The following is a 27,160-nucleotide window of genomic DNA, read 5'->3' on the forward strand; positions in this document are numbered from 1 at the left end:
GGCTACCAGTTTTCTTTTGGTGGTCTTGATATTTTGATGCCTTGAAAAAGAAAGCATATGCTCTTAGCTAGGGTCATTTAGATAGGCTGAAATATTTTTATTTTATGGCCATCCTGAGATGATTTTCATTCTGGATCCCAAAATATGACTTGGTTTAACAACAAGGTTCATATGATATTATGTATTAAAATACAACAGAATGCCACTGATGTGTTAGCATCTCATGTGTAGATAATTCTTATTATTTGCATATGCTAATATGTAATTCAGACATATTGAAAGACTTTTTAAAACATAAATTTAGCAGTTAAACTCAAAATATCATTTTGGATTGACAGATGTTCATTCTGAGTCCCACAATGACAGGTGTTTGTCTCAAAAAGGTATTTCTCTCACTTTTTTTTGTACCCCAGAAGACATGAACTCAGCTTTTTTGTTGTTGTTAAATAGAACCATTTTTTGTCTTCCCCCACAAAAGGTAGAGGCAGCTAGACATCAAGTTGAAAGCACGCTAATAAAGTGATACATTAAATTTTTTGATTGTGTGGACACAAACTGGCTACAGACTCGGACTGTGAGCTAAAGGAGGATTTTCATTGCTCCACAATTAGGCATTTAAAATGAACTATACATATGTCACACAGACACACACTCCCATGTTCTGCCCAGTGCACAGAACACAACACAAGCAAGTACATAACATGGAAAGCATCACTCTACTCATGAGTCTATGTGCAGTATTGTTCCTGTTGTTCTTTGAAATATGAGAATTTATTGCACATTTCTGATCCTAACATTCTAACACCCAAACATGGTTGACTTTATTTTAGTGTTTATTGGTACTTCAGTCTCATAATAAATAAAACATGCAGTAGTCTATTGAACTTTAAATTCTGGGTGGATGCAGAAAATCTCTACCTATACATTACTATAGTCAGATAGCTGTACATTTATTTACAAAGCGAAGTTACAATATGCATTCTCAATACCCTTCTTAGAGGATGCCCCTGTTACAAGTTCAAAGCAGGGAAGAGCAAAATGGACAGCAGTTTACCAACATTTTTAAACTATGAACTGCAGCTAAAGAGGACTAATGGCCACTTTCTTTTTCAGCAACTTCTCAAACCTACGCTAATGAGTAGACTTAGAGATTTTCTTCATTTAGCATTTCTCATTATTAATAAATTTTGCACTGACAACTACAAAGTGAACACTTTGGATTTATGCACCCAACCTAATTACATATGCTGCATGTACGCATTTCATTATTTACTTGACAGATTCATTCCTTGGCATCATAAATAATTAAAGAAGGATCAAATATTAACAATCAGACACATGTTAATTCTCCTCAAATCTGTGGAAACAAACACATTTTATTTTCTGTTCAACAAAGACTGAATAAAATGTTTGCATCGAAAGGGTTGATGCTTTTTGTTAATAAATAAAGTTCTTGATCTTCATTTTTATTTTACTTACAATGAAAAATTAAAATGTGTACAACTGTTCCATGGTTCCTGGAAAACGTGTAACTATTTTTAATAATCATAACATGTTAGTAATTCCTTCCTGACAGCTAATGAATGAAACATTTTGGTTTGGTATTTGTCTGGCAATTTCAAAGTTAGGAAATTTTAAAGATAAGGTCTGACCCTACTCCCATTAAAGTCAATGGCAAACTCCTCAGCTGTGACAGGATTGGTCCCATAGTTTTCATTACTAACCAATAGCAATAATTTGTGCCTCTCTCAAAAACGAATAAATAAATGTGTAGGCAAATTATTTGGTGTTCGTTTTATCAGAATTAAGACCTGATTCTGTGCTGAATGCCCACAACTCCCAGTGAAGTCAACAGGAGTCACCGTTGCTTAGCACCTCTCAGGTTCAGACCCCAGTATAAATAAATGGCCAGATTCTTCCCCCCCCCCCACGTTCCCTTATTCACTCTGATTAGTATCTTACTCTGCAAGGAGTTCCACTGAAATCAGTGGGGCTTTCCGTGAATAAGATACAACACAATGGGAGTCGAGGTAGCACAGTCTGGCCCAACAGCCTGTATGGTACAGCGTGCCTCCTGTGAATTGCTAGTGCCCGTGACTCCCAGTCTCAGGAGGCACTCAACACCTTACAGGATTTGGTTTGTTAACTTTTACTGCTTAAGCTTTAAATTATAATTAAATCTTCAAGCGAATTATTTGTGACCAGAACTACTTCCCAGTACAAACCTATCTGAACTCTCTTGCTTGCTGTGTGAACTAAATTGATGTTTAAATATTTTTCTACACATTATTCAATCTCTCCATTTGATCAGAAATATTCTCGGATTTGATCAAATTTACTTTTGAATATCACCTCCCACAATTTCATCATTTTAAAGGTGTTAAAAATTCATAAATTGCCACATTATTCATCATGCAAGATTAATGCCAACCTGACAGGTTTTGTAAAGATACAATTTTTTTTTCTGAGTGCACATAACCATATCTGTGTGAGATATACCTTGGTTGTTGAATATTGATTATTCCTATCTCCTTTCTTATTTCTGATGCTAAAGAGAGAATATTAGGATGTGATTGTCAGGGTTAGTGTCTCTCTGACCTACACTTGTACGATTAATAATTTATGAGTTGATTTGAAATAGATCTCTGTGAAATGAGCTGGCAATAAGCAGAGCTGTCTGAGATGACAAAGATTCAGAACAGGGCAGCTCATGTACATCAGCTTCTCAGGTTCAATTTAAAAGCAAAATGAAACAAAAACTCAATACGCCCGATGCAGTAGTTAGGAGTTTGTTATGTGAATGCACAAAAAATATCACTGTTCCCTATTAAAAGTTAAATCTGGAAAACATGATTTATCAGCTTTCAGTCAAACTTTCTAAAGCATTCAGTTTCTTTATATATATATATAAGTGGAGAATGAATGAACACTGCAATGTGAGAGAGAAGAGAATTTGTTGGCTAACCCTATAGCTGCTGACTATAATTGAAGTATGAAGCAATACCAGTTCAGGAACACAAACCCACCCTGCAAACCCGTATTCACATGCGCAGTTCTTACGTGAGTATTCTCCCTGACTTCAAAAGATTACTCCGAGGCAAGTAAGGATCAGGCCCCAAACATGAGATCCTACTCTGTTGTGCACATTTGGTACAAGCTGAAGAGGTGCTGTAGCACACCTGCTGAATGTCTACACTACCATTTGTGTCAATATAACCTGTGTCGCTCAGGGGTGTGCACCGGTTCTAAGTCAGCTGCTAGGCGCTGGCCAAGGCGGAACGCCGCCCCCCACCCCATCTCCATGGAGGGAGAGAGGGTACTTGCATTTCAAGGAAGCCGCTCCTTGCAGCATGAGGCCCTTTAATTTTCAAAGCCCATTGCATTTGTTTTGCAGACTAGGTTCATCACTTAGGGTAGGATCCTGCAAACGTTCTCACAACAGTCTCTCTGAATTAAACAGAGCCAAGTCCAGATACCTTTATTCACGTTCAATACTTTACGCCACAAATAGGCCCCTTGACATCAATAGGATTATTTGTGAAGCCATGTGCTATTGAACAAGTAAAGTTATCAGAATAGGATCCATAAGGACCACCCACATGAATGTTTATAGAAGGGGCCTCAAATCGGATTGATTCTCTGAGTAAGGTTATTGATTGCCAACTCTCAGAATGATCCACTTCTCCTTGAACAGTGCTAAGTCCAAAATTATACAAACAGGATACAAACAGGATGTACTCACTGTATACACAAGCAAAAATAAGAGAAACACTTGGATGAGCTGCCCATTGCTTTTCAAAGGATATTCTCAGTAGTTTTGCACTAAGAAATGGACTAGCTGGTGGTTTACCAATGAGAGAGAATCATATGACTGTAGTAAATTGATGGCCTAAATGTATAGTATTTGGAGTCACTGCATGGACAATGTTCTTTTCTCAGTTATTTGTAACTCATTGAAATAGTGTTGTCTAGTTTGCCCATCAAACTCATTTATGTGATTCTAAAATGCTTAATCTGGATGGAGACATCACAGAGCTTTTTCTTCTGTGATGTGCTACAAAAAATGTGGATCAAGTAAACATGTAGTTTACCTTTATGTGAAGGAGAAAGGAGAATGTTATTCAAAGCAACATATAGCCAACATGTGGAAACCGAGAAACTAGTTAATGCCTTGTAACAAGTCTGAAATGAAGATGTTCAACCAAGAAAATGACATTAAGCAGCACTAGCTAAGGCAGAAAAGAACAGCTTGTCAGAATCATGTGAGTGTTGTAGTGACATATAGACAATAAAATGGGATGACACAGGCTCTTCTCAGTGGGAGTGTTTTCTCCTGCTGTCTCTTGGGAGCTTCAGTGCACTTTCTTTGTAGAAAACCTTTCCACTAAAAAATGGCAGCAAGCCCCTTGGAGGTCTTATTAAAATTCTTCCTCTGTGCTGTAAAATATGTTGTATATGGCAGATGACAGTATCCCAACAGTTAATGCTGTATAGTATAAAAGAAAGTAGCAGAGGCCATCATACCAGCTACTGACATATTCCAGGAAAACTGCACAGTTGGCATCTTGGAACGGGAAATTAATCAGGAGGGAGAATCAGTTCATAATCCCATGTGCAGCAGGTGTCTAAAGTCATTATTTATTATTTACCATATGTAGCATCAAATGTGTGTTTCACAGACAAATACAAGGGCAAGGTCCAGGCCTGGAAGAACTTACAATTAACACATCTAATCCTGAAAGATTCTGAGGGCCTCCTGGGACGAACTGAGTACCTTCACCTCTAACAGAAGATAATTTTTGCACATCTCAGGAGGTCCTGCTTGCCTTTCTCACATGAACAACTGACCCCTGGGGTCTCCTAAGTCTTGTAACTAAAGGAAAGATTTGTCTCTTGCCATGCGACCTTAGGTAAGTCAAACTCTTGAACTCTCTGTACTTCAAGCTTCTACATCCATATACTATTAGTACCTTCCTACATGACAGGAGAGCTCTGAGACTTAAGCCTGGGAGAGACTGTGAAACATCATGGACTCACATGCCAAAATATGCAGACAACACCCAGATCTTAGACATCGCTCCCATCAGGGATCCCAAAATTAGCATGTGGTTGAAGAACGGCTGGTGGAAGCTAAACCAAAGCAAAACAGACATGAGTATAGTACAACAGGGAAAGAGTTCAGAGGACTGGCCGAAACGATAACAACTGAGGGTGTCGCTCCTCCAGTCATTCAGATAATGAACAGTCTCTGGGTCATTCTAAACCAGAAAATCTTCCTCCTGCTTGCTAGAAGGCTTAAACCTCATCTAAAGAGACACGGACCAAGCCACAATGATCCACACATTTGTGACATCCTGCCTGTTACTGCAATGCACTGTAGCTGGGAATTAATCCAATGTCTCTGAAAAAACTTCAGCTGGTGCACAATATGACAACTACCCTGTTAAGTAACACAGGTCAATGCAAACACAGCCCCTCAATGCTTTCTGCATACTGCACTGACTTCCCAAAGAATTTTGGACTGAACTCCAAGTTCTGGTCTTGATCTTTATGGTTTCAATCCTGCAAATGCTGAACTCTCTGACCCTGATCCAGCAAAGCACTTAAGCAAGTGAATCTTCAGAAGGAAATGTAAGACCCAGATCTTTCCCACCAGAACCAACCCCACCCAGGGAGATGGGAAACAAGGAGGGGAAGACTAATATGAAAATCATACTAAGTGAACGGATGTTACTCAAGGGAAAGAAGAGAAAGAGCCTCTTACTACAGGCTCATGGAATAGAGGGAGAGAACAAGAGTTTAATTATTTACAAATTCTGGTCTTTATTCAATGTACTGTAATACATTCAGAGTCCACTGTGATTAGATAGGGAGACAGACAGACATATGGCAAAGCATCTGAAGTCCTCAGATGCCGCCCCTGACACCAATGGGCACAGCAGAGGGTGGGCAGGAGTAAAGGAGTCAATTGTGGTTCCTTGAGTTTCAGGCAGTCTTTATGTCAGGCCTGGCATAGTTTAAAGCTAATGAAAAGAAGCTGTATTGTTTTATGTGAAGAATATAAAATCAGGGCCAATCCTGTAAAATCCTACTCAAGTGTGTCTTAGTCACAGGCATAAGGACTCTTCCTGTCAGTCAAGAGTGCAGAAATGAGTCTTAAATATAGAACAAGAAAATATGTGTTTCTCTGTAATTGCTTGTTGGCAATGGAAGACAAAAATCTTACTCTGTAAGTGCATGTGATTTCTGGTAACATGCAAACACATACCTGTGAAATAAGAAACAAAATTTTGTTTTGTTTTTAAATACAAGCTGTTTGCATAATTCTTCCTGGCCAGAAACCTGTACAAAAGGCATTACGGGGAAAGACCTGTTCAGAAAATAAAATATAGATCTCAACACATTTTCAGTGTATTTGGTTAAATTGATTGTCATGTGCTATACGTTTTCTATCTCTAAAATGATAAGTTGTAAAATAAGATCAATTTTCAAGAACTAATTTTAACATAATATGAGAAAATAATAATGGAGGGCCATATCATAGTATAATTTGAACAACAGAACTCCCACTTATGGGGAGTTCTGCTTGAAATTAACAGCCCTATGTGGCCCAGATTTATTATAAGGTATATTTAAGAGCTGATTCTGCAACACTTACTCAATGAGTAGTCCTTACTTATGCCAGTAGTCCCAATAATTTTAATAGGGGCTACTAATGACTGCAGGATTGGCCCAAAAATCAATATCTTTCCTACAATTTCTAATCAACCCCAATCCTGCTTTCTCAGGCACCAATTCCAATGATAACACCTATTGATATTAACAAGACTACAACATTGCTACTAGCTTCCCTAGAAGGAAATTCTGTCAATGCTGCCCGTTTAACCAATATGTACATGCGTACACTAATTCCCTCTCTCTTCTCTCCCCTTCTCTGACTCCGTAACCAGCGAGGTGACTACACTGCTTCTCTCTTCCCCAAAATAAACACAGACCTCTACTATGAGTGCTGAAGCCTGAAAAATACTTTGGCCAATGTTATCAAACGTGACTAGTGATTTTGGATGCCCTGCTGTTTGAGTGCCTTGAGTTTGAGTGAGTGGGTGGGTGCTCATTGTCCTCTGAAAATTAGGTGTTTTTGAGATGGCTTGAGTTGGGCATCCAAAAATTGTGGCCCCAGAAATCATATTTTTAAAAGGACTCTGCATCCACAATTGTGGCCAGATTTTCAAAAGGGCTTGTTACCTAGCATCTCCCATTGGGAATGGGAAGTCCTCTGTAACACAGAAATAGGAAACAGACACTTGCTATTCCTTTCCAACATCGCAACAGACTTTCTGTGCAACCATGGGTAAGTCACTTAACTGCTCTACAGCTCATTTTCCCATCTGTAAAACAATAGTACCTACCTCCTGAGGTGTTTTGAGGCTTAATTAATTGTTAACAACGGATACTGAAGTGCCATCTTTTATATCAAGAAGAAGTAGCAATAATTGGGAAGCTTAATATGAACAGCGTGTCTAATGCATTTTCCAGCCCTATACTATGGAACTAGCCAACCAATTGCTGTACATGAGGTACAGTATGGGTGACGCTGTTTTTTGATGCTTGGTGAAATCAATGTGGCAAAATTCCCATTGTCTTCCGTGGAGTTAGGATTTCACTCTGAGAGTGCTGGAGAAAGTACTCCATGCTGTGCTACTTTACAACCCATCTAGACAGATACTAATAATTCCCCAGGGAGAAGAAATGGGCCCCAAATGTTGCTAAATACCACAAAAAGCAAAATATTGTCCTGTGTCTACAAAAAACACTGAGGGCTTGTCTACATGGGGAATTCACAGGATAGTGTGAAACAGCTAGCGTATGCATTAAAAATGCAGTAGCTGTTCCATACTATCCTCCTGGGGGGGACACTCTGATTCCACACTAGGGCTCCATCTACACTGCACACTACTGACATAGTGTGTAGGGCATGGGGTGCAATCCAGACCAGTGATAGGGATCACCGCCTGCCCTGTAACCCTGGGTGCATGAAATGCCCCGGTACTGTGGCTCACAGCCTAGACACCAGCAGACAGCAGACAAACATGTAGGTCACACCCAAGCATCTGTGTGCTGTACATCCCTAGCTCAGCAACTCTGGCTCCAGCATCCTGTCTCTAGCACAACAGCCCCATCCTGGCCACCACCAGCCTTAATTACTACTTACAGGGTGCCTCAACACACTCCCAGTCACAGGTTTTACCCAAACCATGTGCTCTGCAAGTGCCCAGCCCTCTCCTGGACAAGTCAGAGAAATAATAAGGTCTGTTTGCTCCTTATAGAGACAAAAGCACATTACAGCTTATTAACTTGACTGGGGTAAAAACACCTTTCCCTTCAAACAGCACTGAGTTGGTTTATAGTAAAAATAAAACAGATTTGTTAACAATAGGACATGGTTAAGTGATGCCAAGTGAAAGAAATAAAAATAGAGATAGTTAAAAGCAAATAAAAGTGAAAACAGATTTAAAAGTCTAAAACTTAATCTAGCACGGTACAGGCTTTAATCAAGATGGTTCCTCTTGCCAGTCATTCTTCTTCCCAGCCAGGCTGACTTTCCTTCAATCAGGACCTTTCACAGAAGCACAAGGTGCTGGGTTCCCGTGTCTTCCTAGGTGAAAGATCTTTGCCCATGCAAGTTCTCATCTATATTCAGTTCTCAGAGACTGCAATCCCTCCTTGGTTGAAGGACCCATCTTTCTCAGCTTGCAAGAGCTCTGGCCCCTTGTGTCTGTCCAGTGATGGATGCCAAAATGGCTTTCTGTGTTTAAATCTCTCAAAGTTCAGTGACCTTGTTTCAAGAGTCAGGATGACCTCATGCTATTCTTCCCTTCCTGTGGGCTTCCCATTCCTTTGCTGATTTAATGTAAATGAAGCTTCCATTGTTGTTGTCACACCTTACTTAATTTCATTGGTGACAGATAGATTGCTGTGATGGTCCCTCCTGTCTGGGAGAGACATGTTTCTCCCTTTGTTTGGTCCCAGATTGTAAAGCATAATAGAAAAAAAATCCATAATTCTTTATGTAGTATACATACATACATACAATTAACAATGATATTAATCACCAGTGGGTCACAGGCTTTCAGAAAAAACTTCACTCATTAAACTTTTATCGTACAGTAATATTGTACATAATCAGTTGAGTCAGTTGCTTGTCACTTGAGGGCAGACCCCTCTCTTGATAGCTCAGATAAAATTTCTCTCTACTGCTGGTGTGTAGCTTTGTTTACCTTATATGCAGGGGTGAAAGTAATTTACAGGACTTACCGGTACTGTCGGAATCCTGAGGGGGGCGTGGCCTCATCCGGAAGAGGCGTGGCCTCTCAAGATTTAAAGGCCCTGGGGAACCAGCTGTGGCTGGGAGACCCAGGGCCTTTAAATCAACCAGGGGCTCTCAGCTGCAGAGGTGGCTGGGAGCGCCCCGGGGCTCAGGGGCAAATTAAAGGGCCCAGGGCTCTGGCCGCCAGGGGGAACCCCGAGATTTGTGGGGCTGGGGCAGGGAAGCCTGGAGCCCTTTAAATCCTGGCCCCAGCCCAGCCGCCAGAGCCATGGCCGGGATTCAAAGGGTTCCGGGCTGCCCGCAGCTGCGGAGAACTTTGAGCCCTTTAAATCCCCGCCCCAGCCCAGCTGCTGGAGCTGCGGCCGGGATTTAAAGGGCTCTGGGCTGCCCGCAGAGGCGGGGAGCTCTGAGCCCTTTAAATCTCAGCCGCGGCCAGGATTTAAAGGGCTCAGGGCTGCCCACAGCCACGGGCAGCCCAGAGCCCTTTCAATCCCCACCGTGGAAGTCGATGCGGTCCAGCACGGCGTACTGGCTCTTGCCGGTACGCCGGACCAGACCGGACCGCTCACTTTCACCTCTGACTGTATGTATGTGTATGTGTATGAATGTGTCACAAACAATGCAGCTGCAGCCTGCCTCCGACCAGCAGCGACCCCAGCAACTGGCCCCCGTGGGCTGCTGCCTGCAGAGAGCCAGCAGGTGCCGCTAGGCTGGGTCTGCCAAGGAGTAAGTAACCAAGGCAAAAACCACAGCCAGCCATCCAGGGAGGGAGCCGGGGGAGGGGAAGTCAGGGGTGAATGAAGGACAACTGGAATAGCCTTCATGAAATATACAAGATATTTAGAGAAGTTTTGTCAATTTCAGCCTCTGCACTCTGCAGGCAGGACAAAACAAAAAGAGATCTAAGATTGCACCCAATGTCCTAAGGACATTTCAGGTGTTTAAATCAATATATAAAGAGGGTGGATTGGAATGAAAACTACTATTTCTTTCAAAGGAGGCACAATAATTTCCCTGACTATTCAGTTTTCCCCTCCAATCCCTTTGTGGTTTTGTCTATGGGGGCTATTTGCTTTCCCTGTGAATCTTCAGTTGCTTTAGCAAAATTGCTTTGCCCAAAATAAACCCTAATCATCATGACACATCTTTCCACCATGTTCTCCATGTTTTTTGTGTTGTTTTTTTTTTTAAACAGTAACATTTCAAAGAAGATCTGCAAGCAGTTTGGACATCACAACCATGATCCTCTGCTGGGGAGGGAATGGGATAGATTTGAACTTGGAAATGGTTCCTGATTTTGATTGTGTTTAGGAGATCCCCTCATCCCGGGGGCAGAAAAGAACTGCCCCTGCCATGATCACACACACCCAACAACTGGGAGTGAAATTAACAAGGATGCCAGAAATGGCTCCTAACTCTGGGCACTGAACTGCACAGGGAACAGCTGAGTTTAAACTGCTCTTTTGCAGGCAGCAGCAGCAGGCATCTCAGCCAGTGTCCCTACTGCAAGCTAGAGCCTAGAGAACCCCTGCTGGAGGTGGAGGGGGAGGAATGCAGAGCCTTGTCTGCAGCCTGGCTGGAGGAGGGGGAGGGAGGAGCCAAGAAACCAATGTGACAGTGAGTTTTCCCCTTCCACCTGCTTTTATTAGCTCTGGATTTAAGCTGTGCAGCCAAATGCTTGTATTTGTTGTGTATATTAGTATTGGAGAGATCCCCTCATCCGGGGGGGCAGAAAAGGACTGTCCCTGCCATGGTCAAACACACCCTCCCCATGACCCTCTCCCCCCAGCTACTGTGAGTGAAATTAACAAGGATGCCAGAAACCTAGCCCTGGGGGCTGAACCATCTACCTGATAGTATTTGAAAATGTTCCTAAGCTCAAATCAGACTTTCATCGATGTACAGGCAAAAATTAACTACATTCAAAAAAGGCCACCTGTTGGTTCAAAGAGGACATAATTTTAACCTAAGTTGTATGTAGGAAAGGGCACTTTTTCAACTTGAGCGTAAACAGCAAACAAGATGATACTAAAGTAACAGTAACAATCCACCATTTGAATGAAATCCTAGCCCCACAGAAATCAATGGAAATTTGGCCATTGACTTCAATGGGGCCACTATTCCATCCTTCATCGGGTCTAGGCAGAAATGTGTATTTACCCTCTATAAATAAACTAAACTTTTAATGAGACATATATGTTTGTATTCTTCAGGTACAAAATATCTGAAGCAAAAATGAATTAGTTTGGAAGGTATGACTGTACTGAAATATAATACACACAGTTTTTGCCTTGCATTGTATGTTAATCATCTCAGAACAAAATAAAAATCTGATCTTAAGGTTTCTATGACACTTGATATTTGTTTTTTTAACCAACATATATCTTGCAAAAACCTTCACCCTTACTAATAATAACCACTAACTTTCATTTTGCAAGCATCCAAAATACCAGATAATATTAAGTAAAGAATGTAAATGATTCATACTTTAAATTTGTTCACCTGAAAGAATCAAAGAGGATGAAAATATTTAAAAATACAGGCCCTACAAATAAACAAAACCTTAAACATGCTTTGTTTTGTTGTTTTTAAATAATGTTAAGCTTCACCATATGCCAGCACATTTAATTTAACAAGGAAATTAGTTACGCTTGATCAACACTTAATGAGAGTAAAAATTTGGTAAAATGTATGCTTACAGTGTAAACTGAGCCGTTTGCTGTTCTTGATCACTAAGAAAAGCAAGTACAGAATTGGTGAAGCAACTGTTAGGACAGATTCATGTAAATCTGTAAAAGATAAATGTTGTCTCACCTGTGGATAAATAAGATCTCCATGGCATATGTTAAGATTAATGTACCAGGAAGCAATAAAAAGATACACTTTAAAGGGGTATGAGCAACTTGCAATCTGGTCTTTTTTTAATAAAATGAGTTAAACCTATTATCAGTATTATTATCTGACATTTATATGGGCAGTCTAAAGGCCACCATTGTGCTAGGCACTATCCAAATGCATAATAAATGATAGAGCTGCTTAAAGAGCACAAATCTAACTATTTTTGGTACCACATTTGCCCCCTGCCAAATGTTGTGGTTTCACAGCCATATTTGCCTATTTTTAATGCTGTTCTCTCTCTTTTGCTATTGTGCAGAAGACCCGCACAAATAAAAGAGAGACCTAGTGCACTGACTATGCAGGGGAACCACTGAAACAACTTGCTGTCAAATGCACAAAGTAGAGAAACCAGAAAAAAAGGGAGAAATGTTTTTTCTCTAACATCTTTCAGTAAATTGTATTAGTAACAATAGTAGGTAAAAACTTTATAGACAGAAATGTGATTTTTAAGTAGATGGGGTCTGGTTCAGTGCATTTAGTGTTCCTTCTAAGAACTTGATCAGTTTTCTGCGCAATAATTTATGACTTGCCAAGGAAAGATAAAAGGTCTAAGACTGTTTCCTTCCAGATACAAGCTGGAGTCTGGATACCTTATTATTACATTAGTGCCCAGAGACCACAATGAAGATTGGGGCCTCTTTATGCTAGACACTACGAACACATAGTCAGAGACAGTCCCTAAATAGGGAAAACAGACAAAGGATGGGAAAGGCAGTATTATTATCCTCCATTTTAAAAATTGGAACCTGAGGAACAGAAGAATTAAAAGCTTTACTAAGGTCACACCAGTAGTCTGTGGACAAGCCAGAAATTTAACCTAGATCTCTTGATCCAATCCCTTAACCATAAAACCACCTTTCCACACTGCTGAAGAGATGACTCATAAATTCTGCACAGAGGGACTAAGGCACATATTAAAGTACAGGCACCTCAACAGATTCATTATTTTTGCACAAGATTGCATGTAGCCCACTGTCTAGGAGACAGTAAGTGTGCTCCAGAGAAGGCCAGCCTCCATTATGAGTTGCCCTGGTGTGCTCACTTACAATTAAAGCATTGCACCAACTCCCTTTTGGCCTAAACCTAGAATCTCCTGGCTTCTGCAGCCTTTGTGCTACAGCTAGAGAATGTTTTGCAGAAACGCCCACCTCCTCACATTTTCAACCTTAAACTTCCCCCAGAACATCTTCAGCCTGTGGCCTTGTCCTCTCCCTTTAGCTCTGGGTAGCTGCACTCTCATTATGATTGGTATTAAGGTTTCCACTCAGCTGCAAATGCTTGGGACCTATATAAATATTAGCAGAGTGAGCAAAAGGGCCACTCTTCCCTGTACCACCAGGGTAATATCTTCTCTACACACACACACACACACACACTCTTACTTTTTTTGTCTCCCCTATCACCCATTATCCCTTTAATGCAGAGCAGGGCTGCTGATTACAAAAGAGGCAGTTTGACTCCAGCAATAGGTCTTCTTCACTAATCCTCACTGTCATGGAAATTCCAGCTGCTGCAAGAATAAGAGGTTCAATCCATATTTGCCAGCTCTAATATGAAATCTGTCAAGGCCCAAATTAATGAGTTCCAAATTCCTTACATCACGATAACAGGTTAAGACTGGTCAATTAATTACATAAATCCTTCCCGATTCATTGTGCATTTGCAGGCGAGATTGTGTCTTACATTACTCCATGACACAGGGCCTTTTGGCTCTTGTTGTTCCGCAGAAAGGCCCCCATTTAAAGGCAGCCTGCCTGCCACAGCGAAGTGTTAAATGTCACGCGTTAGATTTGCACTTTTCTGTAATTGCTTTAGTTTAAAAAAATAAATTAATTAAAGGGCTTAGAGCTGCTGTGTGTGGGAGGGGCAGGAGAGGAATTAAGGAGTGGGCCCCTCAGAAAGCCATTGTCTCTCCTCACACACAATCTAACACCCCAGCAATAACTGCCACTGCACGTGGGGAAGGTGGATCTATATGTATTTTGTAGCAATGGATCCTTTTCCTTGGCTAAAGAGATGCCCAGGTCTGGGAAGAGAGAGAGCGTGTGTGTGTTAAATGCAATGAACTCATTAAGCTCTCTGTGTCTGGAACATACTCTGTAAGCTCCACCTCTTGGGAGAGTCCCATACAAACCAGAAGGGCCCTGTCACCCACCACAGAGATTTAGTGCATTGTTAAGAGGGGCTGAGGAGCGGATTGCGGGAGTCGAATGTCCCAGGGAGGGGAAGGTGGCGGCGGCTCAGTTTTGGGCTCTGCTCTCAGCTCGTTCAATCTACCCGCGCGGGCTCTCTGTCTGGCAGCGCCTCCTTCCGGCCGCTAGGTGAATTACACACAGGGGTACCAAGAGCTCTCTAGGCCCAATAGGGTCAGGCAAACTTAGCGCTGGGAAGCAGTGCCTGCCCCATGCCCAGGCAGGATAGAGCCTCCCCATCTTGCACAGAGGCGATGCTCTCTTCCCAGCTCAGTCTCAGACTCCGCACTCTCATTGCAGACACTAGGTTTTCTAATCTAATATAAAGGAAGGACTGACCAGATTGCATTGGCTTGTCATGTGAGCAATGCACAGAGGTTATTTTGCGATCATTTTACTTAAAACAATAAAACCCACCTCACAGAGCATCAGTTCCTTCCAGTCCCGGGCGAAAGAATTCATGGGGGCACAAGTGTCGCTGCAACTAGATAAAGCCATAACGATTTGATGGAAGGTGGGGATATTGAGGGCAGCAAACAGGAAAGTGTTGGCTATGCTCTGGTAATTGCATTGATTGGGATTTGAAATGTAACTGCAGAGAGGAGCAGGCTACCCCTAATCGAAGGGACCGGCGCACTCCTCTGGGATCACACGCACTCTCAGCTGCCGCTCCTGAGCTCCCCCTTTTTGCTCTGTACACCCCACCCCCCGCAAACACGTTTCCTCTGGCTCGGAGCCTGCCCAGAGGAGCCCAGCCGCCTGGGCTTTTGCATAACAAAGAATCCATCAGCCTCCCTCCTGCAGCATCCCATTATCACAGCCTGGCTCGCGCGCGCGCACGCACCCCCCTCCCAGCCTTTTGTTTTACATTCATGTGTAGGGGGGGGGGCGGATACATTTAAAAATAAACCAGCAGCGCCCTAAAAATGTCCGATCCCTGCAGAGCTCCCCAGGCCCCCCCGACACCCTCCTCCCAACTCCGCTTTCTTGGGGGTTGAGGGGGATGCTGCTGGTTTCCCCCCCCCCCCCCCGCGCATCTCTTGGTGCTTTTGTAGTTTTAAAGTGGGGACGGGTGAGTGGCTAGACTCAGATCTCATGCAGGAGACTTTGGGGTTCTGGCTCTTGGGGCCGAGGAGCTGCAAACTGCTGCGTCTCCCTCCCCTCCCTTTTCCTCCCCTCCCCCGCTGTTGCTATGGGTTGCGGTTGCTACGAGTTACCGGATCAAGGCCGGCGAGCTGCTTTACCTGACAAACAGCCCCCGGCAGAGCCTGGGCGCATGGAGGCGCCTGGAAGAGATTCACGGGCGGGGAGGGAGCTGCCGCGAGAGCCCCCTGCACACACAGTCAGTCTGTGCTTGCAGCTGCAGGAAAAACTACAGCAAGTGGGGTGGGAGGGAAGAGAGGATGAAGGCCCTGAGGTAAGAAACTAGCAAAACTCAACGGAAAGTGGTGCCAATGCTGCCTCCAGGAGTCAAGGCAGGAGGCGATGGGGGGGCTGCTGATGACTAGGCACTTGCTGAAGTAACTGTTTGCCTCTTAGCATAGAGCCAGATGGCTAGTAGGGGGAATTTATAAAGTTAGGAATTCATGGCAGGAAAAGGTAGTCTGAAAGCTTCACGGGGGCCTTGGGAGAGAGCACAGACAATGAGAGGAAAGAAGCAGTCACTGAAAGAGTTTGTGCTGCTAGATCAATTGGTGGCAAATATCAAACTGGTGGAACTGTGTTCCTAACAATTAGGAAAAGTTTTACAGTTACAGTATCAGTTAGTGAAAGCTTTGACATGTAGCATTCTGTAAGCAAGGGGATCTGGTTACTAAGATACAGCTACAAAGAGATAGCAAGGTTTTGGAAAGTATATTTGGGTTGGTAAAGTTTCTGATTTGCAGGTTTTTACATATGATTTCCAGTAAACATGCTCAGCTTTGCTTTAGTACTTGATTTCCTCATGGAACTGGAACAGTTTTGTATTTGCCAAATTGTAGATGATTTTAAGTAGTATATATTGTAATTGCAAACTTATATTGTAGAGGTATCATATCAACGAGGTATTGTTATTTAACTTTCCACAAGCAATCCTACAATAAAATTTTAGAGCTGCAAACCATATAATATTGTATAATTGCTCATGGAACATTGATAGCATAGGAATACTTAGAAATATATACATATATGTTATGGATATCTCAATTCAGGAACTCTAAATGTTCCAAACCAAAAGGAGTATTTTTGGTTCCTGTTATAAATGATCATTTATCTTCTAAATATGGTTTATTCAAATAGGCAAAAAAGCAATTTAACCTGCAATATTTTTAATTGTAAGAGGGAAAGTGTTTTTCTTTAAGTATTGAAGGCCTTTCATGAGAAGAATCAGTCTTGACACTGGAAGTACTGAATTACATTTTTGTGTTTAAAAGAAAAAGTGCAGCATTGTAAAAGTAGTTTACAACAAAAAACCCAACCTTTTTGGGATAAACATTGATCATCATTATTGATTCTACTACTGTTGTTATAACTACTTAGAAACATAAGGTTTCAATTTTACCCATTCCTTGAAAGGGTTGCTAACTTTACATGCTGCTTGTATTACAAACAATTGGATAGTTTTTCAGAACTATATTAAAAGTATCTTCAACAAATAACAAAAATATTTCAAGAAACAAAAATGCACAGAATTTGGAAGAGGTGGGCACAGAATTTAGAAATGAGTGTTGAGAAAATAAGACTGTCAAGTTTCTTACTCTTAATGTTTATAAAAACTGAGCTGTTACTGAATGAATTATTTTCTTTTAAAAGAGGATTTTTGTTACCTTGTTTATAGAAATGTTTCAGTTGCATTACGAGTAACAGGTTGTTGGAATGCTGATTTAGAATATCAAGTTAAATATGCATTACAATTCAAAAATATAAATGACTGGGGGTATTTATGTTTAACAACATATAGCACACACAAAAATATCTGAGAAACAGAAAACTGTGTAGAGTACTAAAAGTCATAAAAATAAATAAATTAGGAAATGGATTTTGTAAATGAGATTTATTTTATTTGTAAGTTAAAACAGCAATTTATTTTTGTCTTATTTAATTACTTAAGAATGTTCTGTTTCTACTAAACTTCCTTATAAAAGTATAAGTGTAGGAAAGCAGCAAAGGAGGAACAATTAAAGTGATGTAAGATTTTGGATGCAGAAGTGGCGCATTAAAAATCCTGACTGTTTGAAAAACTAGACAGAAATGTCACTTGTAGTAAAAAACAACAACAAAAGCCAAGAATCAAATCCCCAACAAGATGAGTTTCTTGTAGAAAAACAATATTTGATGTAGTGCTAAAATCACAACACACTAATCAAAAATTTTAAGAAGTTTTATATTTAAATTTCACAAAATAAGAAACATATCCTAAAACATTTACAATTGTTTTTTCTTGGTAAATAAACCCTAGAACAGAGTATTCTTCATTATCATTTAACACGAACATTTTCACTAATACTAGGTATACAGAGAACTCAAAAGAGTAACATTTTAAATAAATTTCCATGCAGGACAAGATGATGATAATGGAACAGATTTTAGAGCACAGATCTAACTTGTGAAGAGTATGATAAAGTTAATAATAATACAATTATGATGAATCCCAAGTATTTATCACTGAAACAGGCTGCTTTGCAAAATCTCCTTAATACACAAAAGACAAGATCCCTGAATTATAATAAGTAGTCACAAAGGTTCTCCAACTCTTACATTTAAACAGACAGTCAGGATATGTGTTAGCAGGCCACAAAGTGTAAAGTGCATTCAATGATCTAGCTCAACATTTAAATAAAAAAACCCAATACTATAGTATGGTAAAACAAAATGATAATTTCCTTCTCTAAAAAATTATCCCATTCTCAGTTTTTGTTCATTTCAAGATTTTTTTGCTGATGTTATGGGCAGCTTTGCTAAATAATAAGTCTATCAATGAGGCAACATCTTCCCCGCCCCCAAAAAGTCTGCACTTTGCAATAGAAGTTATCTTGCCATGATAACTTGTTACTTTAATTAATGTTAGTGCTGTTATATGAAAATATTTTGTTGACCCTTCTACACACAAGCAGAGATGGTGACTAGACATATTTGTGCAATTCAACAAAACTGAGCAAAAGAAACAGATTTTTATCTTATGAAAGTGCTACCTTGAAGAGAAAACTGGTTCAGAATAATTACCTAAAAGATGAAATGTTATCCTCAAGCTCTTAAGACACACCTTTCTAAAACTAAACAGATTCCCAGGAGGATGCTTTAAAAACACATCCGCACTAACTTTTATTAGCTGGCCAATTAATTATATATTGTTTCTGTGTAATTCACAGGTTAAAAGATACTAACTACTGTATCTTTGTCAGAGACAAAAATCCATACTGGACCTGAACTTGCAGCACTGAAATCCGGAGGAGTTTTGCCATTATTTCAATAGAACAGGATCAGGCCCACTACCTTGTCTTTAATAGCAGTTAAACGTCAAATATAAACAAACACTGAAACATTTTCTATTGACAGGCTCTGGGACAAGCTAACTCATAGTTGCTGCTATAAAGAGCAAAGTAGATTATAACAAATGTTTGTGGTTAAAAAGTTGTGTTCAAGCCTGCTATTTGTGAAAAAGTCAATATTTCAATGTTTTTACTACAGTAAAAGTGAAATTAAAAACTCCATTCATTTCAGTTTGTACCCAATAGCTTAGAGTTCTACATTTGAACAATGTGTTATATCTATGTGACTATCATCCTTTCGGAAAGACAGTTTCACTTCATTTAAAATGTTAACCTAGAACACTTAGCTAACATTTTCAAACATAGGTCCCTAAAGTTAGATACCTAGAGTGAAATGTTGACTCTGTCGAAGTCAGTGCAAAATGCCTATTGACTTCAGTGGGGCCAGATTTTACACATGATTTTTGCAGGGAGAGAGCAACCATAACTCCCACTACCTTCCATGAGAGCTGAAGGTTTTCAGCACCCCTTGAAATCATGTCACATTTATTTATGTGCCTAACTTTAGGCATCTATGTTTGAAAATGTTGGAATCTGGCTCTTGTGCATAATAAGAGCAAGTTTTCCATAAACATTGGAGAAAGACGATCTTCCCTCAGCCTATATCTCCAATTGTCAGCAACAAATAGTACAGATTCTGTTTTCCTCAAGTCACCATGCTATTTTAAAAAGTTAATACCTTGTGGTCTATATAAAACTTCATTACCAATGTCACACAACTGTTTAGAGTGAAACTTCTCTGGTATAAAGTACACAAAGTTGCTTTGAGTATATTTTCATTTGATACACCACTTTTAAACTAATGTAAAATACCTTTATTTTTTAAGATCTAAAATACATCGTCACCCAGGGAAATATTTTATCAGCCATATATGGCAATAGAACACCACTAGCCCAATATTTGTCAAGATTTTAATGGCTGCATAAACCTAAATGTAATAGGCAACGTAAAAATAAATCAGTGCAATTTAATAAAAGCAACAAAGAAACAGTTTCAAAGCTATGGTTTGAAAATTGAGAGAACATTATTTTGCAGGTCTTAGGATGGCAATATACAAGTGATTTTTCAGGATTCTTCAGGGACTGTGCTTGCTTTACATCCATGTGAAATGCTGTCATCACTACTGTGTCCAAGCCCAGAGGATGAACTACAGAGAAGGGGAGAAAAAAAATAAAGAAAGGAAATTGGTTTTCACAACACACTCAAAGCCTGAGTAACAGAGGAGAACTTTAATTATCTCCAGTCACAAAGAGAGACAGGAAATTTGGACTTTTAATTAGCCATTTGGAGTGCAGTTGGATATTTTTTTTAGCAAGATAATTTAAACGCGAATAATTCAAGTCTGACTAAATGAAATTCACATAATCAGAATGCAGATAATTGAATTTCTACTGCATTCATTAATTCAGTGTGGAGGTGTGTGTGAAGACTTCTATGATGAGCTGTCACAGCTCAATAAAATCTCAGTCAATTAATTTTTTCATTATCTTAGTATTACATCAACAAAAAAGTGAAGTCTGTGTGTATATATGTATGTATATCAGAATGTAAAGAAGAAAGAAAGTAACCTCTCTGAATCAGAATCTGCCTCATTTTTCCCTCTTTTTCTCTCTTCATCTTCAATAGGAAAACGTCGTTTCAAAGAGGCAAACTTATGAATTGCATCAGCAACAGAATATTTTGTCTGTCCAGATACACAAGCCTCAATATCTTCTGGACTTAGCTGAGTCTGTAAGAAGAGGTGAAGTCTACTGTCCGAAAGCAATAATGCATTTTGTAGGATCCTTTAAAAAAAGAAAAAACACACAATTACTAGAACAATTTCTCTGAGGTGTCCTGCTTTTAAATGAATCCCAAATTAGCTTCAGAATGCACTGCATATAATAAAATGATTAGGTATGTGTTATCTTTTTATTACATTATCTGGAATTTTGGGTGAGTAAAAACATGAAGCTAATAGTTAAGAACATCTGTTATAAGAATAACTTCAAGGGCGTTTCTTCCATTTAACCATCTGTTATTACCATGTGGATCAATTAATGATTGTAAGGGGGGGGGGCAAAGGCACATGCACTTATGGAAATTTGGTCTACATTCAAGAATTGTCTATATTTAAAAATATTAAACTACTTTAAAATTTCAACTGCCCGATTTCTCTTGGAGGAGTGGAAGATGATGAAGGAGTTTAGAAGCATGAAAAGTCTGGACTTTGACATACCTGTGAAATAGAATGTGTATGCACCAACAAAAACTAGAAGTACATATTTACACTTTTACAAATTTGTATATATTTAAAGGATAGTAAAAATGCCATCGATGTACATAATTTAAATGTTTGTAAAATGTTTTCAGTGAGTTCTGACAATACTCTTCATGTTTTTTTTGAAAAAGTCTATTTGTGAAAATAAGCCTTCAAATGCATTTAGCATAACCTTTTTAATCACATGAACTGTGTAATCCAACTCCAATTTTTTTGAATGCATTGTAAAGTTAGAGGTACTCTACAAGGACTGAAATCTGAGCATTAGCATTGCTACTCTGAAAATGCAATGCTCCTGCAATATTTGTATAAGGAACTAATTGCACAATAGGTCTATTCTAACATGATCAGCAGCAGACAATAAGGGCCCATTCCTACAAAATGCTGATGTGCATGTGTAACTTTACACATGGGAGTAGTCTTTTTGAGCTCAGTGGGAATACTCAGCATTTGCAAAATAAGGGCCTATGACACTAACAACTAACATTGCATGCAAATTTACTGCAATATATTTAAGCAAGCCAGAACTGTTTAGAATTTATGTTTGTCTGTTTAAAAATATTTAGGTTAGTTTTTAGTTATCAATATCTTTTCTATTTATTTGCCAACATTACTGAATATAATCAAATACAAGACAACAACATAAGAACTGGTGAAAGTAAAATAAATAAAATTCAACTGCATTATAAATACCCGAATTAACATCAAGTGTACAAGAAACTGGTTCTTCCAATCTTAACCACATATTTGGACTGTAATATTTTAAATATAAATTAACTCTGAAAACTGTTCTCTGTTGTGACCAATATACTGGTAATATTTAATTAATGTAATATACTTAAGGATTTCTGTCTTTAGGTTAAAGTCAGCAAAATGAAAAAAGACCTATATATATCTTGAAATTGGTAAGTTTGCAGTAATGAAAAATATTTGCAGTGTCCCATAATGATTACCACATTTCATGTGAAATTATCAGAGAGTGGGGCTGCAACAGAGATCACTTTTTGCTACTGTTCAAGATAAGGACATTGTTAAACATTGATAAAATCCAGCTTTTACTCTGATAAACCCACACATAGTTTTCTTAAAAACAGACATCACAAATATAGTCTGTCTTACAATCCATTCCTACAAAGTCTTAATGCACAGAACATTTAAAAACAACTTCTCAGTAACCCCCAAAGAAATCACCTAATAGTGTACAAAAATGAATCAAGCCACAGAACCTACAAATCCACACACCTCCCTCCTCAACAGCAATAGCTTCATGACTATAGTTTGAAAAGCCATCATTCATTGGCCACTCTTGGTCAATGTGAAATCCCAAACAAGAAATGACACAAACATCATGAAAAACAAAAAGGGAAAAAAAACCCACCACCCAATCATACCACACAATAAATACAGATTTATAGTGTAAGCACTGGATGAGCAAACTCATTCCTTTTGTTTGTTTTCTTAAAGTAAATCTTACTAGAATTTATGTTCCAGATTTAAAAACAGATAACAGTGAGCAGATTCACATTTTTGCACTACTAATGTCTGTATTTCTAATTCAGAGTAATATAGTAAAAAGCCAGCCCATTTAATTCAACATGAATAAGCTTTAGTTTCCCTAAAGATTTTCCTGTATTTTACCTCCAGTAGCTTCCTGCCACCCAGGCTAAAGCGCAAGTAACTAACTGTTCATGAGATTACGCTATACTTGCAGCTTTGTTGCTGTTTGAAATGTATTTTATTTTCTTTATAAAATAATGGGTAATCTTTAAAATTGATTTTAGATGGTTTGAGGCTTTACACCACAGAAGTAATGAGCACTAATGTCAATGATATTGGACACAAATTCATTTTAGCTTTATTTCATGTCCACAGCAATTCTACTAAGCCTTGAACTGCTGAAGCACTATTATTAACTTGCTGGTAACCTAACATATGGGAATAGCAAACAAAAGTGATAAGAGTACAGGTTGATCATAACCTCAAGGCTACTGTCCTTTTTCTACAGCTATAATTCAATTTCCAATTTTATTTTACATTGGACTCATTATTTCACAGTTATTTTCTCTTCTGCTTAATAGTGCCATCTGGAGGTTAAATGAGTGAAGAAAGAGAGGAAGAATTAGAGAAAGATGCTCATTGAACCAATCCCACACAGTCCATCTAGAAGGGAAAACATTTAGAGTTCTTTACTAACCACTGTAAGCCAACATGTGAGCAGTCATAGAAGCACTCTTCACCTAGGCATGCCCTTGGAATGCCTGCTCTACTTTTTAATTGAGAAATGACAACTTTTGCTTTCTTCCTTCTGCACCATCCGCTTATATTGCTTGAAGGATGTAATTAAAAAGCCATCAAAATGAAAAATAAAGTGTCTGCACTATTCAGTTCTAACTGTTAGTTTTTATGTTCAAAATATTCATACCTCTAAAACAAGGACATGCATGCTTTGTCGCCCGTTGTTAGTACTGTGGAATATTATTATTACAGTAGCACTCAGGGGCCTCAACTAGGTTGGGGCCCCATTGTGCTAGGTGCTGTACAAGCACATAAAAAGTGACAGTTTCTGCCCTAAAGAGCTTGCAGTCTAAATGACAAGACATGACATGTAGATGAAACAAACAACTGGGCACAAAGAAGCGGAGAAGGCAGGGGGAGGTAACATACAATTAGGATGTTTTAGCACCGACTAACCATGTGTCCAATTTTTAGCCAACCAGCAATTATCACAATGTTTGATGATCAGCAGCCTGTTCATTATAGCAAATACCAACACAGGAACAGATTCTGACCCCAGCTGCTCTGATGTAAATCTTCAGTAAATGAGATCAAAATCTGGCCCACACAGTTAATTTATTAAAAAAAAAAAAATCACAGCTCACACTGATAATTCTAGTATCACCTGAAAAAAACTGACATGGCAGATTTAAAGGAAAGTCAAACTTTTCCTATACCTACCTAGGATAGAAATTAATGCCCTAATCCTGCAAACCTTTCCCCACACAAGTAGTCATTACTCTCACATAAGAACTCTTTTACATGAGTAAGGGTTTGCAGAACCAGGCCCTACGTTTCAATTTGAGATAGTAAAATCTTTTTTATTTGTTGTCATGAGAATCTTTGTTCGTAAGCAGCCTTGGTAAAAATTTATGATATCTCAATCTTTACAGAAAGAGGGCATAAAATACAGAGTCTTGCAACCCAACCCAAAGGGACCTAACTATAGGTGCTGGGTTCAGGTCAGTTTGGAGATGAAAATGAGTTGACATGCTTAGACTGGGTTCAGGTCAGGCTTTAAAATTAGATCTGAGCAGACTGGGGGCAGGTGCACGATCACAGGCAGCCATAGGGATGGTACGGCAGGGTGGTGGTAAACAGTCTTTTGTCTACATGGGTCAGTGACTGGTGGGAGGTGCTGCCACCAGGAGAGGCAGCATTGTATTTGCATCAGCTGTTTCCTGCCTTAAGACAGACAGACACATACACGGTGTGGTTCAGGTGTGAACAGAGAGAGAAACAACAAGGCCAGCTGGGACCCCACACCAGGCACTGCCTGCTCTGCACCTCTCCCCTCCTGCACAGCATGGAGGCTTTCATGGGGCTCTGCAGATGGGTACCCACCTTGCACCACCCCTGGGCCCATGCCCCCATCTACTCTGCAGTAGGGCCAGGCAGGAGGTGGCAGTGGAGGAGAGAAGGGGAGCTGCCCCATGCCTGCATGGCAATGTGTCTGTCCTGCCGTGTGGCTGCCCTGGCTGGGAGTTTGAGGGACTGAGGCTCCACTGAGGTATGGGCAACCCTGGGCTTCTTGGGGCAGCTGCACGGGAGGGAAGAGGCGTGGGCCAGGTTTCCGAATGGTAGAAACACCTGAGTCTGTTTGCAGCATCCTGGACATGCTGTTATGCTAGCTACGGTTCCTGCTGCTCCATCTCTGACTTTGCAACCTGATGTGGCCTGACTATAACGGTCAGGTCAGTTATGAAAATGCCTTGACACTCTCAGCTTCGAGTGGATTCAGGTCAGCTGTGGTCTAGTCGGGCCTTTAAAATTAGACCCGAGCAGACCTCTAATAAACTTCCAATTGATATCCAAAAGAAAGTGCATGGCTTTTGAGGAGATGCTGTATGCTACATGAGGCATGTTCCCTCTCCCAAGCTAAAGAGAGAACATTTACAAAAGGCAAAACATGTGTTGTGTCTTATTTGGATAAAGGCCAAAATCTGGTTTTCTTCAATGTGATTTTATTAGGTATATTATCCACTGTTCTGCTGGAGGAGAACAACATATGGCTGAACAGTACAACTTAATCCTAACTAAAGATTTCCTGTATCTACTGTAAACTAATACAATGACAGATGCACACTTGAATGTGTGCGGAAGGTTAACACTCTGATTTCGTTTTCAGCAAATTTACTCTGCCCATTTACATCACATCATGAGAGGGGGGAAAAATAAAATTTACCAAAACCAACTCATCACAGCCTGTGTTCTGGTGCCCTCTATTGAACACACACAGATTCAGACAGGGAGAATGTGGAAATACAGGGCACAGTCATTAAAGCTCTATTTCCTCATACTTTTTATCAATACCATTTCCTCTTTTATAATAGGCCAGTGTGAAAGGTAGCAGGTGCTAGCTGGGAATATGAAAGAGAATTTAATTAAATAGAGAAGCTAGGAAGGGCTGCCAGATCCCATACTCACTTCAGCACAACTCATCAAATTTGAAATATTTGGAGCATTCTATTCAGAATAATGCTAATAGAAAGATGGGGCCCGATTCTGCCTCCATTCCTTGCATGCATAAATATTATGTGTGTGGTCCCATTGGGCCTGGTGCACTATTGCCTTGTACCTTGCATAGTCATTTATACAGTGCAAAGTGAGAGTAAAAAGTACAACCAGATCAGAATGGTAGTTTTTAGTACCCACTTGGCAGTGATGCAAATGACTGTACAGGGCAAAAGTGAACCAGGCCCAATGGGACCACACACATAATATTTATGCATGCAAGGAATGGAGGCAGGATTAGGAACTGGTTTGGTGAATCAGCAGTGAACTTTTTAAATTATTTAAATCTGTTTCCATATTAATCTCGTCAGGAGATATAACATTAAGCATGTTTCCTGTGGTAATTGCCAGGAATAGCCACTCTCAAGAGAGTACTAATAGATATTTACCTTTTATTCTAAACCACACATTGGTATGAGAAAACTCCAGTTTCATTCAATTAAATCAAAATAATGGAATGCAACTTAAATAAAATAAATTGTTATAACTCCAATATGTATTTACCAAAAGCAAACAGGAATGCAAATCATCATTTTAGGTAATTTTAGGCCCCAAAATTAAGTTTTGTGCAGAACAAATGGGCAAAAAGGAAGAAGGTCTAACAAAACTTAGTATTAACAAAGATAATTTCTTGATTTTTTTTCAATTCAGTAATAAGCTTTTTTATTTGAACTTAAAGGAGAATTAAATCAACGTCACAATACAACATCTTCAGAATATTTCCAATAGGAAATGGGTAGTTTTCCTCATTCCCAAAAAGCAATTTATGACTGAAAGATCGGCAATCTGACATTTAGCTAATGGAGTCAGAGTTCTCAAACACTGAATTTGACAGTAACAAGGACTGGGTTATACAGTTCTTTTGTCAATCAAAGTGATAATTCCCTATAAAACAAACAGGATCAGTGCTGGAAATATGATAAAGCCAGATTCATCCAACCTCAACTTCCAACATGAATTATAATGCTTTACGTCTGTTTCAAACTAAGTGTCAAATCCTGGCGCTCATTTATGCAGCAGGAAGAGCTGCAGAAACCCACTACGTCTAAGTAACTAGCTGTTCACAGAGTTAACTAATCCAGAGGATGGTGTGTGGAGGTGGGGGACAGAGATACACATCCACTCTCCAGCTGGCTAGTACAGAGGGCAAATGAGCCTCCTCTC

At 39.7% G+C, this 27,160-nt stretch overlaps 1 protein-coding gene and 1 long non-coding RNA gene across 2 annotated transcripts in view; one reads left to right on the plus strand and one right to left on the minus strand.

Annotated features, from left to right (window-relative positions):
- The first annotated feature begins 15,589 nt into the window (after positions 1-15,589).
- On the plus strand, positions 15,590-24,135 carry LOC123364230. The gene is made up of 3 exons (XR_006577045.1): positions 15,590-15,835; positions 20,575-20,844; positions 23,287-24,135. It is a non-coding gene; the product is annotated as an uncharacterized LOC123364230 (long non-coding RNA).
- SNX10 (sorting nexin 10) overlaps positions 17,765-27,160 on the minus strand; it is a 59,819-nt gene continuing 50,423 nt past the window's right edge. Inside the window, exons 6-7 of the mRNA XM_045006150.1 lie at positions 20,517-20,732; positions 17,765-20,095 (exon numbers count right to left, since the gene is read on the minus strand). Coding sequence (XP_044862085.1) covers positions 20,014-20,095; positions 20,517-20,732 — 298 coding nt within the window. The 3' untranslated portion in view covers positions 17,765-20,013. The remainder of the gene's footprint in view (positions 20,096-20,516; positions 20,733-27,160) is intronic.

This window comes from Mauremys mutica, chromosome 2 (assembly GCF_020497125.1).
Source record: "Mauremys mutica isolate MM-2020 ecotype Southern chromosome 2, ASM2049712v1, whole genome shotgun sequence".
Lineage (NCBI taxonomy): Eukaryota > Metazoa > Chordata > Testudines > Geoemydidae > Mauremys > Mauremys mutica.